The following is a 16,317-nucleotide window of genomic DNA, read 5'->3' as shown; positions in this document are numbered from 1 at the left end:
CTTTCACACTTAGTAAGCCTTATCTGCTGTCCCACTGTCAGCTCTTTGTGGGAATTCATGGTGAGGTTGCTGCTTCATCTGAAAATCAGATGGCTCGGTAGATAACAGGGTTCCTAAAAATGTGGTGTGTGTGGCATTTGCCATTTATTTTGGAAAGACCTGTATAGTGTTTGGCTGCTGAACAGCTGGGAACTTCTCCTTAAGTAGTCGGTCTGCATGGAAACCTGCTGTTTGTATGGATACCTGTTCTTTCAGAAATTAGTGTTTCTGAGGGGGAATGGAGAGATTTTCCCCAAAGTTTTCCAAGGGCGGTTTCGTGCATGGCTGTGCTAAAGGCTTTTAAACACTCATATGGGGCACAGAGTCGATGCAGTGAACGCAGCAAAGAAAGATCTCATTTTTCATTCTTTCAGTATCTCCTAATGCCATTTGCAACTGTGGTTTTATCATATTCAGATACTTTTCTTGCCAGGAAACTTATGATTCTGCCATACTTTTAGGCAGCCAGCACTGGAAAGTTTACTCATGCAATGCAGTTATGGTAATTCTCAGAGGATGTTTATTATTTGGAAAGCAGAGTTTCATACAGGATGAGGAATTCTTACTACAATTAGTTCTCAAATTAATGTATCACTACTTAATTAGATCCAGATTTGTTGGCCTCCATCTTCTGTATGAGAAATAAATTTCTTTTTTCTTATCTGTTGTGGCATCTGGGGACTTGGACACCCCCTTATATCACTTTAATATCTGTGCACAAAACCACACGTGGATTTGCAAAGTCAGATTAATTTTTTACCTTCCCTGGCCCAGAAGAGAAAGAACGACAAATTTGGATAATGTTCTTGAGAAAGTGTGAAGGTCTGGCATCTCCTGTACTTTTTTATAGAGGGGAAAAAGAATTAGGGAGAGTAAAAGGAGGTAAGGATGTGAGAGTAGAGACCAGCCTTGCATTTTGTTTATTCCCCTTGTTGTTGAAGAGTGAAAATATAAGGGACTGTCTACCTGACTCAACATAGCATAACATGAAAGACTTGCTATTTTTTTAACTGATGTTCTGTGCTGCTGGTCTCCAAAACTAAATGTAAGCATGTAGATATTGATTCTCAATACATTTATGTGTATTCTTTGTTTATTGACATATTTATCTTCATTTTTGGTTAGTTACATTGCCTTTAAGACGAGGTGATCTCACAACATACATACCTCGTAGACAGGTTATTTTAAGTTCCTAAATCCTTAATGTAAGTAATCTAGTCTTCTGGAGTAGAACACAGTTGGCCATCAGAGATGGAGGCAGAATTGGGTGTAATTCAGATCTGTCACATCGGTTGTGCTAATACAGTCAAGCCAGGTCAAAGTGACATACAGGCTGGCCTGGAGGCGTGAGCTGCTGATGGAGGCACAGCCAAATGTGGGTACCACAGCGTCTTAGTTGGAACCTGGTAAAAGGATCCATGGTTGGTCAAGTGGAATCTCCTCTCTTACTGTGTTTTGGAAGTCTAGCACACGTCTGAAACACAGTTTGGTTCTCTGGATTTTCTTCCTCTGAAAGAATGGAAAAATTCACTTACAAAGCTTGGGTTCTGTCTCTGCAGGATACATATTGTAACCAAGATGCTTATATACTGTAGCAATAGTAACTATAAACATTGTTCAATGTGTTCAGTCTCCTTTGGATTATTTTTTTTTTAACCATGGAAGTGTTATTTAAATATCCAGTATTATCTTCCATGTTGGCCTAATGAATTACCTGCTGTTTGCAATCACTAATTTATAATCAGTCTGGTCTTCTTAATTCACAGACACACACACACACCCCCCAAAATATTTGAATGCAGTTTCAGGCTGTGAAAATCCACAGATCATTTTTGTATTTTTGAAAATGTCACTTAAAATATTATGAAAGGAGGGAGAACATCTCATCATTACAATATGCATAGGATATTTGCTAGGAAATTAGCGTAGTGTATGAACAAGCATCAAGTATAAAGACAAAAATCTGCTTAAGTCCTTAGCCCAGTTGGCTTATAGTGAAGCAGCATACGTAGAAGTTAAGCTTTGTGAGAGCTGCTCGTAGCAGCCTCTGGCTACTATGCCTTTGAGATACACTTGCTGTGTGGAGGGCTGGGGCAGGCAGTGACAGCGTGGGGCTTCTTTGTTGGCGCAGAAAGCCTTTTCCATCTTCTCTTCCTCTGGTTGCTTCAGCAGCCAGCCCACTCATCCTGGTGGAGGGTGGCTGGCTCTGCTGGGAAGGGCTGACCCGTGGCATTGGGGACATTGTCAGGAAGGGGACCTGCAGAGCGTGGTGGCACATGGCTGGCCAGAGAGCCTGCTGCCCAAAGGCTGGCAGCACTGATAAGCAATTTGCTGGAGGTGGTGGACCATATTGTCACAACCAGTGTGTTATAAAAGAGCCTTTGCTTGCTGCCCTGTAAAGCTTTGAGGACAGGGAGGATTTCCACGGTGAGAAAAGCAATGTATCATGCAGGTCTCCTCTTAGGACTTGCTCAAGGCTTTGGGCATACCTCCACCTGAATACTTTTTTGTAAGAAGAGGTGAGCAGCAACCGAATCACTGTCTTGGCCAGAGAGAGTTTCCTCTGCGATTTTTGCTCCTGACCGGCTCCCTCCCTCAGAAATCACTTTCCCGTTCCCTGAATGAGTCCAACCACAGGGTTAACGCAGTGCAGAGAACCTGGGAGAGCAAGTAACCCAAGAGATACAGCAGACCAGAAAACAAAGGGATAAATGAAAATGCTGCAAAGATTTCTCATGAGCAAATTCGTTTTTCTGAGTTTCCATACTCTCAGAGCCGTGGGATTTTTGTCAAGTTAGCTGTAGCAAATGACTACGTTAAAAAGGCCCCAAAGAGGGGGGTTTATGACAAAAAGATGTTTCAAATAATTTCAGTGCTTATAGTTAAGGACAGAAGGATATTAATTACTTTGCCTAAAAACAAAGTCCAGAACAGTATAAAGAAGAGAACAAGAAATACCACAAAAGCCAGAATATTCAAAGTCAGCTTAAACCTGTGGAAGTACATTTTGGGGAGTTGAGAGCACATAAAACATTTTATGTTTGCCTTCCAGCATCTCCTCAGATTGCCCATGTGAGATACGTTGATAGCTGTGTTGTTAGGTTTTAAACGTTTTTCAGGTTCTTTTTTCTTCTAAATGGAATGGCTAATAAATACCTGATCTAACATCTGTAAAAATCAGTGAAACTTTTCTGGCAGCTTTCACAGGGCTTTGGGTCAGGTTAATGTATAATTTTGAAAAAGGAGCTATATGAGCCACATTTCTCTCTAATTACATAGCTGGTCAATGGAAATTGTAAACAGTGGCAGTTACATGAGGATCTGCTGTTACTTTGTGGAAAGAACAATTGTCTCTTGACAGCCAGGGGAAACATGGGAGGGAAAATTTGATGGGCAGAAAAGTGATTTCTGCTGATGCACTTCTCTGGGGAGAGAATTCAGGAGTTTCTTAGGCAGTCTTTGAATAGAAAATAGCTGTCTGGTAATCTTGGGCGCCTCACTTTTGCAATGGTTACACTTACACACTGCATTTTGGAAAATACTGAATGCTGTTCCTCAGAAAATTTGCCCTTTTCAAGTGTCTTCATGTTGAACATCCAAAGTAGGAAGTTGTTCAAAATCACTGGTCAGTTTTTAAAATCTTGCCCATTAAATATATACAATAATGCAGTTAGAAACAGCAAAAAACCTGCAATGCAAATGTGAGACACTGTGTAAATTTTAAGTAATTATGAAGTCATCTGTACTTTAAAAACAAGAGTTATTTTCATATTTGTTATGATTACAGAAATGGTAAAGGAAAATAATTTTTGGCATGTGCAAAACCTCTGAATTCATATTAATTAAGAAAAGCTCACAGAAGACTGTGACTCACTGGCAGTCAATGCATGACGTTGGGCTCTGTGTCAGGAAAACACCCCAAAATTAGGTAGGCATACCTGTTTGCTAAATACTTCAGTTTGTATTTGTGTCAGATACTAAATGGTAAAGCTATTTTTGTCATGTTTTAAGCAGCATGGGTAGTCTAAACATGTTCAATAGGTCTAGTGACCTTTTCCTGAGTAATGGAAAACTTTCAGCTGTGCCAGTGCAGTATATTTATACCAATATTATTTACAGGTCTTGCCCTCCTTGCTACTCCTTCTTAGAACTGTCCCTGAATGAAAAATAAATGTGTCGGGTTTTTAATACAATTAAAATGGCTATAAATGTTCTTAAAAATAGAAAAGTATTCTTAGCCATGCTTACTTTAGCTGATTGCTATGTCTTCAGCAACTGTTGTTTCTGTGATGGACTAACAGATAATCTGTGAAATGGTTCTGCATTAGATACACCAATCTGTACCCTAAAGCATGTACTCAATAATTTGAAGAGAAAGGTTTTGAAATTCATGTTCATCTATTAGTTATTTATGTATTTGCAGTCCAGCTGGTTTTTAAGAACATACTGAGGTCTGACAGTTTCTTGTGATGCATCATGGATGTTGCTTACAGAGGATTCCTACAAGCGGTACATGTGGTGACTGCTGAAAGTCCCCCACAAAAGGCAGATAAGTTGTGGGTTACTGGACAGTTGTAATAACAAAATGCACAATAACTCAACAGAGTACCAAAATAAACCGTTTTTGCGAAGAGCAAGTTTAACAGATAGTTTGACCTTTTAATTATTCCCTTTGAATGCTGAGCATGTATCACTTGAATCCTGTCTCCCCAGTCCTGATTTTAGACAGTATTTGTCTTTAACTCATTCAGACACTGAAAACAATGTGATTATTGTTTATTGTGATTATTGTGATTATTGTAACCCTAAAACAATGTGATTGCTTTTGAGACATCTCAGAAAACGATCCCCGAAGGTTGTTCAGCACCTTTGGGCAGGTAGCAGTGTCAAGGATCCAAGTCATAGAATTGAAAATGTCAGGACTAATTGATTAAGCTTGTCTGTTACCAGAAGACATGAGCAGCCATCAATATTCTCTGTTCACCAATGTGTAAGGCTGGGAAGGTCTCCGTGTTGCCATATAACCTGTTCCTGCATCCCGGAGAGACAGACCTATATTTGGGATGTCTCTGACCCTTGGGTTTTCTTACCAGTTCTTGTAAAAGCTGGGGCTTAAGAAGATTCCATGGAAACTTGCAGCACTTACACATAAAGACATTTTCAGAGGATCTCACTTAAACCCTTCTTGCTGAAGTGATGCTGTTTTCTTCCAATGCTACCTTCAGGTAACATGGAGAACAACTGGTGTTCACAGAATCATAGAATGGCTTGGATTGGAAGGGACCTTCAAGATCATGTAGTTCCAAACCCCCCTGCCTTAAGCAGGGACACCTTCCACTAGACCAGGTTGCTCAAAGCCCCATCCAACCCGTCCTTGAACACTTTGAGACATGGAGCATCCACAACTTCTCTGGGCAGCCTGTTCCAGTGTCTCACCACCCTCACAGTAAAGAATTTCTTCCTAATATCTAATCTACATCTACCCTCTTTCCATTTAAAACCAGTGACCCTCATCCTATCACTACACTCCCTCATAAAGAGTCCCTCCCCATCTTTCCTATAGGCCACCTTTAAGTACTGGAAGGCCACTATAAGGTCTCCCTGGAGCCTTCTCTCCTCCAGGCTGAACAACTCCAACTCTGTCAGACTGTCTTCACAGGAGAGGTGCTCTAGCCCTCTGATCATCTTCGTGGCCCTCCTCTGGACTCGCTCCAACGGGTCCACGTCCATCTTATGTTGGGGCCCCAGAGCTGGACGCAGTACTCCAGGTGGGGTCTCACAAGAGCAGAGTAGAGGGGGAGAATCACCTCCCTTGACCTGCTGCCCACACTTTTGCTGCAGCCCAGGATGCAATTGCGAGCACACATTGCCAGCTCATGTTGAGCCTCTCAACAAACAACACCCCCAAGTCCTCCTCAGGGCTGCTCTCTTTTTTTTAGCTTTTTATATACTGTGTCCTACCTTTGTCTTCCTCTTGTAGACTAAACACCCCCAGTTTCTTCATAGGTCCTGTTTCTTAAACATCACACCATTCTCGCTTTTCTCCAGACTTTTATCCAGTCTGTTTTTCGGTTCCCTTAAGGGCGGATTCCAAAATCAGGAACAGCATTACCACCCTGACCTCATCAGGGCTAAGCAGAACAGAATAAATGACCTCTCTAATTGACCCAGAATTGTAAACTTGCCTTTCTAAATCATTACTGTGTACTGTACCACATCTTAATGGCGATGTGTTCAAAATGCTGTTTGCTTTATAGTCATGGAACAATTAACATTTGCCCCTAATGATGTTGCCTCTCACACAGACATTCCCTTCTTTCCCGTAATTCTTTCACGTTGCACGCTTTCAGTCAGATCCACCTGGACTTTTCACTCACCAACTTTTTGCATTTGAATCCAGTCACTAATTTATGCACTCAGCAAACAATATTACTTTTGATTGATAACTGCAGAAGGACGAATAAAAGACCTGCACAAAGACTTCTGGATGAAATGAAAAAGCTATTTTTACATTGGAGGTGGGGAGGGAGAATGAAGTGCAGTGCCAGGACTTCAGGTTGCATTTATTCCCAGTGAAGTGAATCTCCATCTTTCACAAAGTTTATGTAAAAATAAGCTATACTCAGATCTTTGGATAAAGATGTTAGAAAGTTAAAGTGTACTTAGCTTTCAAACTGTGCTGTCTGATTATCCTAGCTGGCCTGACTTCCAAACTCCCTTGAAAATAGACCTAGTGTTTTTTATTTTTTTACATTGGACAAATATCTGAAAGACCTGAATCATCCCTCTTAAGGAAATCATTGCAGATGGAAGGTGGAAATCATTACATCTTGGGGAAGTAATCTGGTACAAGCGCATATCCTCACAATTTTTTCCAGGGAATATTCCATCATGACAGAAAAGTTTGCTCTATCAGAACAGGGACCTACTCCCCATCTGTTCCAAAGGGTAATCTGTTCCTCAGACTTCTTCACGATTACTTTTTATGCAAGAATGCATACTGAAGAGCAACCAACTGGCCAAGTATATGCATGATGAGATTTACGGTCTCAATGAAGAGCATGATGCATGATGAGATTTACGGTCTCCTGAATTTCGTGTAGTCCCTATTCATGGTATCTGAAGATATTTCTCTGTTTATATACAGAAGTTAAGATGCATGTGAAGGTGCAGTGCCCAATCCTAGCTGAAAAAGTGATGATTATTTTTTATTATTCTTTTATTCCAAATTAAGTGTCTGGAAAAGGAAGATTGTTAAAGCCCAGTTATTTGTGATTAGGGACCTCATTCTGCTATGCCTTTCTCATGTATAAAAGAGATATTATCATACTGGGGCAGAGCTAAGATCCAATTTAATATCTTGTCTATGAGCCTGATTCAAAGAAAACTCCAGATAAATCTAACAATTAGAAGTAAATTTAAAAATAGGAACACATGTATGTCTTTTGTGTTGGTGGGTTTTTTTTCTTTTTGGAGATACTCTCAATCATTGCAACCATGATTTTTCTGGCTCTCTCTACATATTAAATTTCTGCTTCCTTTTTCTTACATACTTCTGAGCTCATGGAGTGCCTTGATATAATTGCACGCTCAAAAGAGTGTCTCAGTTTTGAGCATCCACTCTGGTAATTGAGTTATTTACTTCCCTTCTGTACATAGCACAAAGAGGATGAGAAATATAATAAATAAATGATAAGTTACCCCTGTCATTTCCCTCCTTATTATTCTGCCCCTCCTAAGGTCTTTACTATACGTTGAGAGGAGAGTCCTGGCCTTCCTCATTCTTTTTGGTCTTCTCTAAGCCCTGCTGTGATTTTCCAGTAACGTTTATTATGATTAACCTACTCAGGGCAGCAAGACCTCACTGTACTGGACTTTTTTACAAACCCAGAACAGGAAAATAATCTCTGACCTCAAGTACATTTTGATATCATGTGGCTCTACTAGTATATACCATATTCCCTAGGAGATGATTCCATTGATTCGTTGGAAAGCATTATGGTATTCTGGCCACATCTTCCCTTCCTTTCCTTTTGAGCTGTGCCGTTGTCCGCCGAGGGCTCCAATTCACGAATACACCATTACTTAGGGAAACACACAGATGCTCTCTATTAAGGACAGCACATCTTTTAGCCCCTTGCATAACACAACTCCCTTAAACACAATGCTTTATTGTTTTCCTGAACTTAAACTTCCATTAGAATGCGTTCTTCTCAGGCGTGCAACTTGGTCATCAGAGTGATTATTATGGAGTGTCAAATCGCCAAAAAGGGACAGCATGGGAAACAGAATTCTGCTGAAGAACTTAATTTCCCTTAGTATTTGCCAAAGTAGCTAATCTAATTTATGGGAAAATAATTAAAAGAGTAAAACATTGCATATTTTTTTTATTGAGTTTTGTAATTAAAATCACAAAAATATGTCATCCTTTAGCTGGTGTAGCTTTGATTTTCTAGCTTTTGATTCCTATATTTAAGGTTTTCTTTTTACACAAACTTCATAATTAACAGGACTTAAACTCCCTAATTCTCTCTGCTTCAGAAACTGGTAGTGCTATCAAAGTTCCTCATACACCTTGCTAATTAGATACCTGATACAGGGGGCTTGGTTGCCTTGAAAATAAAAAAAGGCCTTTACAATCTGTGAGTGATTTAAGTCAGACTAAAAAATACTGCTTTTACACAATATCAGGTTACATTTGCTGTCACATGTATTTGCACAAAACTGTATTTGTACAATATACCATAGTCCAGCACCGCTGCCAAACATTTGAGATCAAATATGGTAAATTACTGTTGTTGTTGAGGTCTGATACACCAGAAGAAAAACACAAGTCTTAAATTACCGAAAGCTTCATGGGAAAGAGGAAAGGAGTTCCCAGAAATATACTGAAAAACGAATGCTTCTCAGTTTTGAAATGAGCTCGCCAGAGCTTTCCAAAAGCAGATGAATGTTCTTGACCTGATGAGTGTTTATCAACTGTCTGCGTGTCTGCGCGGCGGATTTGCTCCCTTGAAAATGTTCTTAATCTGAAGAATTGAGAAGATGAGGTTTTGTAGTCGTCCTTCTAGTAAAGGTTCCCATTCTCCCAGTACATCTTTGTTCAATAAAAATGTGTAAAAGATAGTGGTATTGTTAGGAAAATTTTGGGGGGTATGTTACCAAGAGGGTACAAGGGAACTCAAGAATTACATGTTTAGATGTACCTGTCTGTGCACACTAGAACACAGAATTTTGGGTGGATATTTTTAGTGAAATTTCTTCTGCTTAGAAGTGTTTCTAACTTCTTTCACAGTGCTTAAAAATGCCTTTTTACAAACAGAACCGGCAAAGAATTAAATAGTACCTCAAAGGCAGACAGAAGCTTCAAGCTTTCAATTAATCTCAAAAGAGAAGGCAAAGTTAGTTTTGGAATAATTGCAGTGACCTCAACTTGATATCTTAAATACCGTTCCCTGCTGAGTAATACAACATCTCTGATACAAATCATACCTAAAATTTTGATTTCGTTTTTCAACTGCTTTATAATAATGACTAGGTAATATAAGTCCTGGCTAACATGAGGGGGAGTTTTAAGGATACAATAGCTGCAGCTGGGAAAACTGAATCAACAGGTCAAAGCCCTGGATGTATGAAACCCCATATGTCTTTGCAGGAAAGGAACGTCTGTTTTACAAGAGCCATTGTTCCATTGTTTTTTGAGGCAGGAATTGTGGTTTTGTTCTTTGTTAATACAATGCCTGGCACAACTGGTTCTTGATCCCTGATTAGTGTCTCTTCAGCGCTACAGCAATCAAAAAATCAATAACAAAAATGGCATTTTAAGGCTCCAGTACTGTAAGTTACTTGTCTAAAGCCACAGAGTGAAATGATGCAGAGCCAGATTTAGCACACCGGGAATTTCTTTTACCCAGCCTCAGCCTCAGACCATTATTTTGCATCTCTCAGCAAAGGACTTTGCTTGATGTGCTTCGATACATCACGCGGGGCTTGGCATGCTACTGCCAGCACCTCTGCTCCTCTGAGTCACTAGGAAGGCAACTGGGCAGCAAGCAGCTCCTTCCTTCTGGGTTTGACGCTTGCGAGGAAGCTTTCAGAAGTGCAGAAGTAAACCCTGGGAGCCACACGGATGTGTTAAGTGACGAGCAGGCTACCACGCTTCACGACTGACAGCTGGGAAGGGCCTCAGCGTAGGGCACTTTTCGGCAGGACTCGGTGCAGACTGAGTACCTGAAACAGAGCTGGTTGCACGATCTCGTGTCTAGGGACTTTTTTTCAGACAAATATTGAAAAATAATCCATTGTTTTGAATTGCATTCATAACATGCAGAACAATAATCTATTCAGAAGACAAGTCATTAGAGTTTATTGGTTTCAGTCATTTATGAGAGTCCAAGAGTGTGTCTCTGTGGTATCTGGGCTGTCTCCTGGGAGGCACCTCTGACCATCTCCCCAGATTTCAGGAGGGATCTCAGAAGTAGGACGGTATTTAGGTGCACATCCGCTCCTCACAGCACGTCCTCAGTGCAAGTGCTTTGCCTTGTCATTGTGTGGGCACGGTGTTCTGCCCTTGCATTGACTTCAGATGGTGTCTCTTATTTGGAAAAATACTTTCCTTAGGTGGGGAAAAGAGTACTGAACGTAGCGTGTATCCCACCTGTTGGACATGATTACTTAACAGCAAAGTCAACTGAATTATTTGCGCAGGATACGGTCCAGTGTTAAGAAATTCTTTAAAGCAGAGGAGCAAAAACCATGTGTGTGTCTTTATGTGCTGGAATTTACCCATTTTCAGGCACAGACAAAGGGAGCATTAAGGACCATGAGAGAGTCCCATTAAGGCCGTAGTGTACAAAGGGTGTGAGGCATAGCACAGGGTAGGGTGGAATAGGATAGGAAAGGAAGGGAAATAATCTCAGTCGGGCAAATAGGGTAACTTGTCCAAGTAACTTCTCCAAATCTGTTTGACGGTGCCCAGTGAACAGGTTGGGGCTTTCTTGAAGTTATGGTTTAAGGAATGATATTATTATAAAAATAATATTAGAGGTGGGCACAGGCTGCAAATATGTTACTTTTTCTGAAAAAACAAACTAATTAAAAATCATTTCCTCTTCTGTTTCTTTGCCAAGACCTATTTTCAGGAGTCTGTGCTTCCCCTTAAGCAGCCAATGAAATCTCAGGCACCTAAAACAAATAGAGGCAGTATACTTGTGACTTGTCCAGTTAAAAAAAAAAAAAAAAAAAAAAAGAGGAAATGATTTTTAAATATTTTGCTTTAAAATATGCTAGATGATTGTCATTTTTATATTCATGCACATTTTGTTATTAATGTTGGCTGGTAAATAGTTTAAATAGTTCTCTTCATAAAACAACAACTTAACCATTCACCTTTCATATGCAGTTAAACTCAGATCCTGTGTAATCTTAACGTTTCTATGCTTGCTATTTCCAGGACACACACAGGGGCAAATCTCTTTAAAACTTGGATGTGAGTTACATCCGGGTTGAATAAGGACAGTGCAAATCACGTTCACTGCTTACCCGGTGCTGCCATGCACAGGGAGTAGAGCCACCCTCTCCACAGTTCTCACCTTGTGTGCCCGACACCGTAGCTGCTGAGTTCATCCCAGCAGCGCATCAAATCCTACAACTGGTGCCTGTTCCTCATATGTTCGCTTTGCCTCTCCCAGAAACAAAAATGTAGATGGTGGAGCCTCTGGCTCTGCAGAGTGGGTGCTAGAGAGATGCTTGGTGATGAGTTTGATTTGTTTGAATTTTTCTAATTGTTCTTTTCATTGTTGTTTCGTCATGCACATCTTGCTGTCTGCATGGAAGGCGGCAAGTCAAGAAAGTAGGCTTTGTTGCGTTGTGGCCCTCCTTCTGCAAGTATTCAGGCGATCTATTGAAGTCACAGTGGCTTCCATGTGCTGGAAGTTAAATACATGCAGTTGTCAGATTGAAGTTTGAACTGCTGTTTCACTTGAGTAAAGGTGGCACATGTCCCTCATGCAATGATACCAATTCACAGGTTACAAACTGTAGAACAAAAGGTATTTATTCCATGAAATAATTTATAAAGGAAAGGATAAGGAGAAATAAAACATGAAAAAATTATTGTCAAAAATGCAAATAAAACTTCTGTGTGAAATAAGTTTTAAGTAAAGATATAAAATAAAAAGGAAATGTAATTGTTTAAGTTTTATTCCCAGTAGTTTGTAACACTTCGCTCATATATTGCTTTTCTATTCTTTCACGAAATGACTTTATTATCACTCAGATATCTCAAAGACATTTATAGGCTCATCTGTAAGGCATTCCCCGTCCCACTTTTATGGGAGCTGCTGGGCAGCCAGCTGAACAGTAGTTGAGTCATTAGAGTCTGGTTGCAAACACACAAGTAAGTGTATTTTTTTAGTGTTCTTGTGAGTAGGTTCTCTGGACTGAGTGTGATATAAAAATTATGTATATCCTTAAGTATGTCCAGGCTTGGGTGTACGTAAGGAACCGGTTTGTATACTTAATTCTTCGGTTGTGTATCACAACTGCGGGGACACTGCCTTTGACTAAGAAAATGGCAGGCGAACTGAGGTTGGTACGAGTCATTGCAGGAGCAGGAATATTTTTAGCTATGGGCAGGAGAATGATTTAGCACGGGGAAGCCAGCGTATAGTCTTGCAGCTCGTCAGCCTCTCTGCGCGAGTCTTGTTAATATGTGGGAAGTTCCCGGTGACTGACTCCCTCACGGAAAGCGGGACAAGCTACCTCCCATGCTGTGCAAGGTCGTGCATGAGAGGTATCCCCCAGCTTGCCTCGTGTCAGCTTCCTTGTCGCTGTTTACATTCTTCGTCACCGTTCAGTTTGGCCAATGTCGTTTAGCCTGCCTGTGTTTCCACGCATGCTGGATAAATGATCCTCTCAAGAAGTGATGGGAATGTTGCTTAGATGCTTTTAACCATGCTTAGACACTTCACATAGTGCAACCTTTAAATGCCTCTGTGTCAGTGGTGGGTGAAATGATTCCTGTCTGATGCAATTGTATAGCGCGACAATTAAAACTGTAAATTGTTTTGTTGTCAGCCCTATTTTATGTAAACTTTACATCTGTCCCAAAAGAAGGTGAAGAATGCAAAGAGAAACATGCAGGAGCAGGGGAATACCACGGAGGAGGTCCCCTCTTGCTTTTGTGCATCATATCTTCAATTACATGGATTATGCACTGTTTTCCACCAGCTTCCCGTCTTGCTGACGGCACAGGATGAATACTGTGAGGGGGTAGCATCAGGTTTGTGAAGTGGAAGACGCCACTGTCCAAAGAACACCCAAGCCTTTTTTTTTTTTTTTTCAGGAAATGAAGGCAGCATCATGAGCAGAGCAAGGAATTAGAGATGGAAAGAGACGCTATTACAGACAGGCAAGATGAAGCTGTCCGAGGGAATTAATACCATCCCTTCCTTTTCTCTAGAGTCACTGCGTAACAGTGGACTGTAGCCAGATCCTTGAGCTGAGATACTCACAAGAAGCCTCTAATAATGAGTGGACAGTTTTGGGGAGGGGGGGTTAGAGAGTGACTCCTGGCTTTCCTTTGCAAAAGGTGCAGAGCACGCCTGAGGATGCTTTGGGTTGTGCTTTGAACAGCTTGTCATCTGATTGATAATGCTAAGTACACGGGAGAAGTTAGGCCTCTGGTATTTCTGGTTGCATATTCAAAATCAGCTGATAGTTCTGATAGTTTTTATTTTAGTTTCTCTCTGTTTCTGTCCCCAGTTATAAGGTAAGGATCATACCACCTCCTTTTTATAGGTATGAGAGTAAGGTCACAGTGTTTGTGGTAAACCGAACTACTATAACTAGTAACTAGATGAAAATGTCCATGAAGGTGTTGATCATCTCTCCTCAGAGCAGGGCTTGGTCACTTCATACTCTGTAGAAGATTGTTTCTAAATCCTTATTAACTATCTATTTTGCTGACCTCATCTTCTGGCCTCTCAAGCTCATTGATCTCAAGCTCATTGATCTCCAGACCTCTCCTTATCTCTGCCTTACTGCTCCTCTGCTTTCTCCTTTCACTAGTTCCCTGAGCCTGGTGGTTTCCAGAGACAAACTTTGCCACTAGGAGGGAGAGCCTCTCAGTTCTGCACTTGGGACTATGTACTTCCCCCTTCACCGGCATGTCCCTCTAAGCTACATGGGTTGCCATGGAAGAGCATCTGTGAGGATGGCAGATACCGCATCCAACCAGCACAGGGAAAGGCTCTACCACTTTCACTGAATCTATGCAGCCTATGCAAGCAGGTTTTTTCAAAGGCTTATAACTTCGCCAAATCTGGACAACTTTTAATAAAAACTTTTCCCCTGCCAAATTTCAAGTCCTTTCTCCGAAACATGGAGGCACTAGAGCTTTTTAATGAAACAGTTATTAAAAACTAAAACAAAACTAGGAATAATAACATGTTTTTCTCTCAGTTGTTCTCAGAAAAGTTGTTCTGTTGTTCTCAGAAATGGCTGAACCGGTTCAGGCTGATTTATTTATTTTGGAAAGAGTCAGCTGAGACAAACTTTCAGCATGGGAAATTTCGGCCCAACTGGTCAGCCTTTCTCAAAGTTTGGCAAAGTTAAATGCAAGTGAAAATGGTCTTACGCTGACAAGTCAAAGGCAAGCTTACTTATCAGCAATGCTCCTTGCTTAGTATAGAAAAAGACTATATATATTAACTGGTGTTTTTTTTTAATGTTTCAGGTTCTTTGAGTATATATTGCTCTACAAAGATGCAGTGATGTTTCAGATCGAACAAGTTACAAAGCTTTGCTCGAAGATTGCTCTGACGGAGCCATGGGATCCATACGATATTCCTGCCAATTCAACTTATGAAGATCAGTACTACATCGGGGGACCTGGAGACGAAATTATGGTACAGGAATGGTCTGACAGAAAACCAGCCAGGAAATGTATGTGCACGCATTTGTTCCATCTTCATAATAATCATTGTCTTTGCTGCCCAGGGAAAAATAAAATTGTTCATGTTTCACCCCAGCCTTCCATATTTCTATAAAGTTTGCTGGAAGAAATAATAAATATAACCCATGCACAGCATACCATTTTATTATCAATGCATCTTATTAAGAAAATGTTTCATATCTCAGCAGGATCAAATATGTCCAAGGGACTTGATTGCATTTTGCTATGTATCATACAGATTTTGGCATGGAACAGCATCATTTTCCATCAGAATCCAGCAGCCGGTACCCGAAATTTATCTAGAGAAGAACTGGCAATATAATTTAGGGCATATTCAAACTAGCGTGTATCATATTTCTGCTAAAAGGCATAAAAGAAACAACGCAGGTGTCAGCGTGTGTGTACACACTGCTATCGAATGTTATCGTAAAATACATCCACTACCTGGTTCTGCAGCAATGGGCATCCTTAATACGCACCTAAGTTTTGTTATCCAGTACCTTAGTAAGAAGCGTCTGCTCATGAGGCTTAGTTCTGCACTTGGCAGCTGAACACCTGCATCATAAAAGAAAGTAGGCTGAATTTTCCAAGGTACAGTATGTTAGGTTTTGGATGCATAGCGATTTATTAGCACATTGGCTTCAATTTCGTCTATGGTTTACTGATGACCCAGACAACTATAAAAATAATTTTAAACCCCCTGTGAAATTTATGGCTTTATTCAGCTAATGCAGTACTTATGGTTATGGACACCTAATATACAGGCTGGTTATGAACCTGAGCATTTAGCCAGGGGAAAATATTTCTTTCTTGAAAAAAAAGGAGAAAGAATGAAGTAGAAAAGGAAGGATAAGATCGTTAGACCTCTGTAACTAGGTCGATATATCCTCTGGTATTCTACAAGAAGCAAATTATCACTCACTCCAAGAATTTTGTTTTTAAGATCCAGTGTTTTTGGAACTTCTACGGAACTTAATATCCAGATACCTTCAGTTAACGATGTGTGATTTTTATCCTGTAGTATTTTGTATCTCCAGTGTTTTCCTGTATGATCATTCAGAAGAATGTCTTAAAATTGTCTGCCCATCCACCTTTCAGATAATTTTGGTTTGTATTCTAGAAATTATAATTCAGTTAAAATTATGAAGCTTTCAGTGGATACAGACTACCTTGGTAGCATTATATTTTACCTTATTTTTTTTATTCAAAATTATGAGAAAAGATTTGTTCACGAAAAGAGTCCTCCACTTGTGGATACTCACACCCAAACTCATTGAGGTCAGAACGGTTGTGGTACACTAAGATGCCTTGGAAAGCTATGT

General features: G+C 40.4%; 1 protein-coding gene across 1 annotated transcript in view; it reads left to right on the top strand.

Annotated features, from left to right (window-relative positions):
* EPDR1 (ependymin related 1) overlaps nt 1-16,317 on the top strand; it is a 33,873-nt gene that overhangs the window by 13,033 nt on the left and 4,523 nt on the right. Inside the window, exon 2 of the mRNA XM_074575422.1 lies at nt 14,777-14,985. Within this exon, the coding sequence (XP_074431523.1) occupies nt 14,777-14,985 (209 nt within the window). The remainder of the gene's footprint in view (nt 1-14,776; nt 14,986-16,317) is intronic.

This window comes from Larus michahellis, chromosome 2 (assembly GCF_964199755.1).
Source record: "Larus michahellis chromosome 2, bLarMic1.1, whole genome shotgun sequence".
In the NCBI taxonomy this organism is placed as follows: domain Eukaryota; kingdom Metazoa; phylum Chordata; class Aves; order Charadriiformes; family Laridae; genus Larus; species Larus michahellis.
Note: the sequence above shows the minus strand (reverse complement) of the source record. Positions and strands in the feature narration are given on the sequence as shown.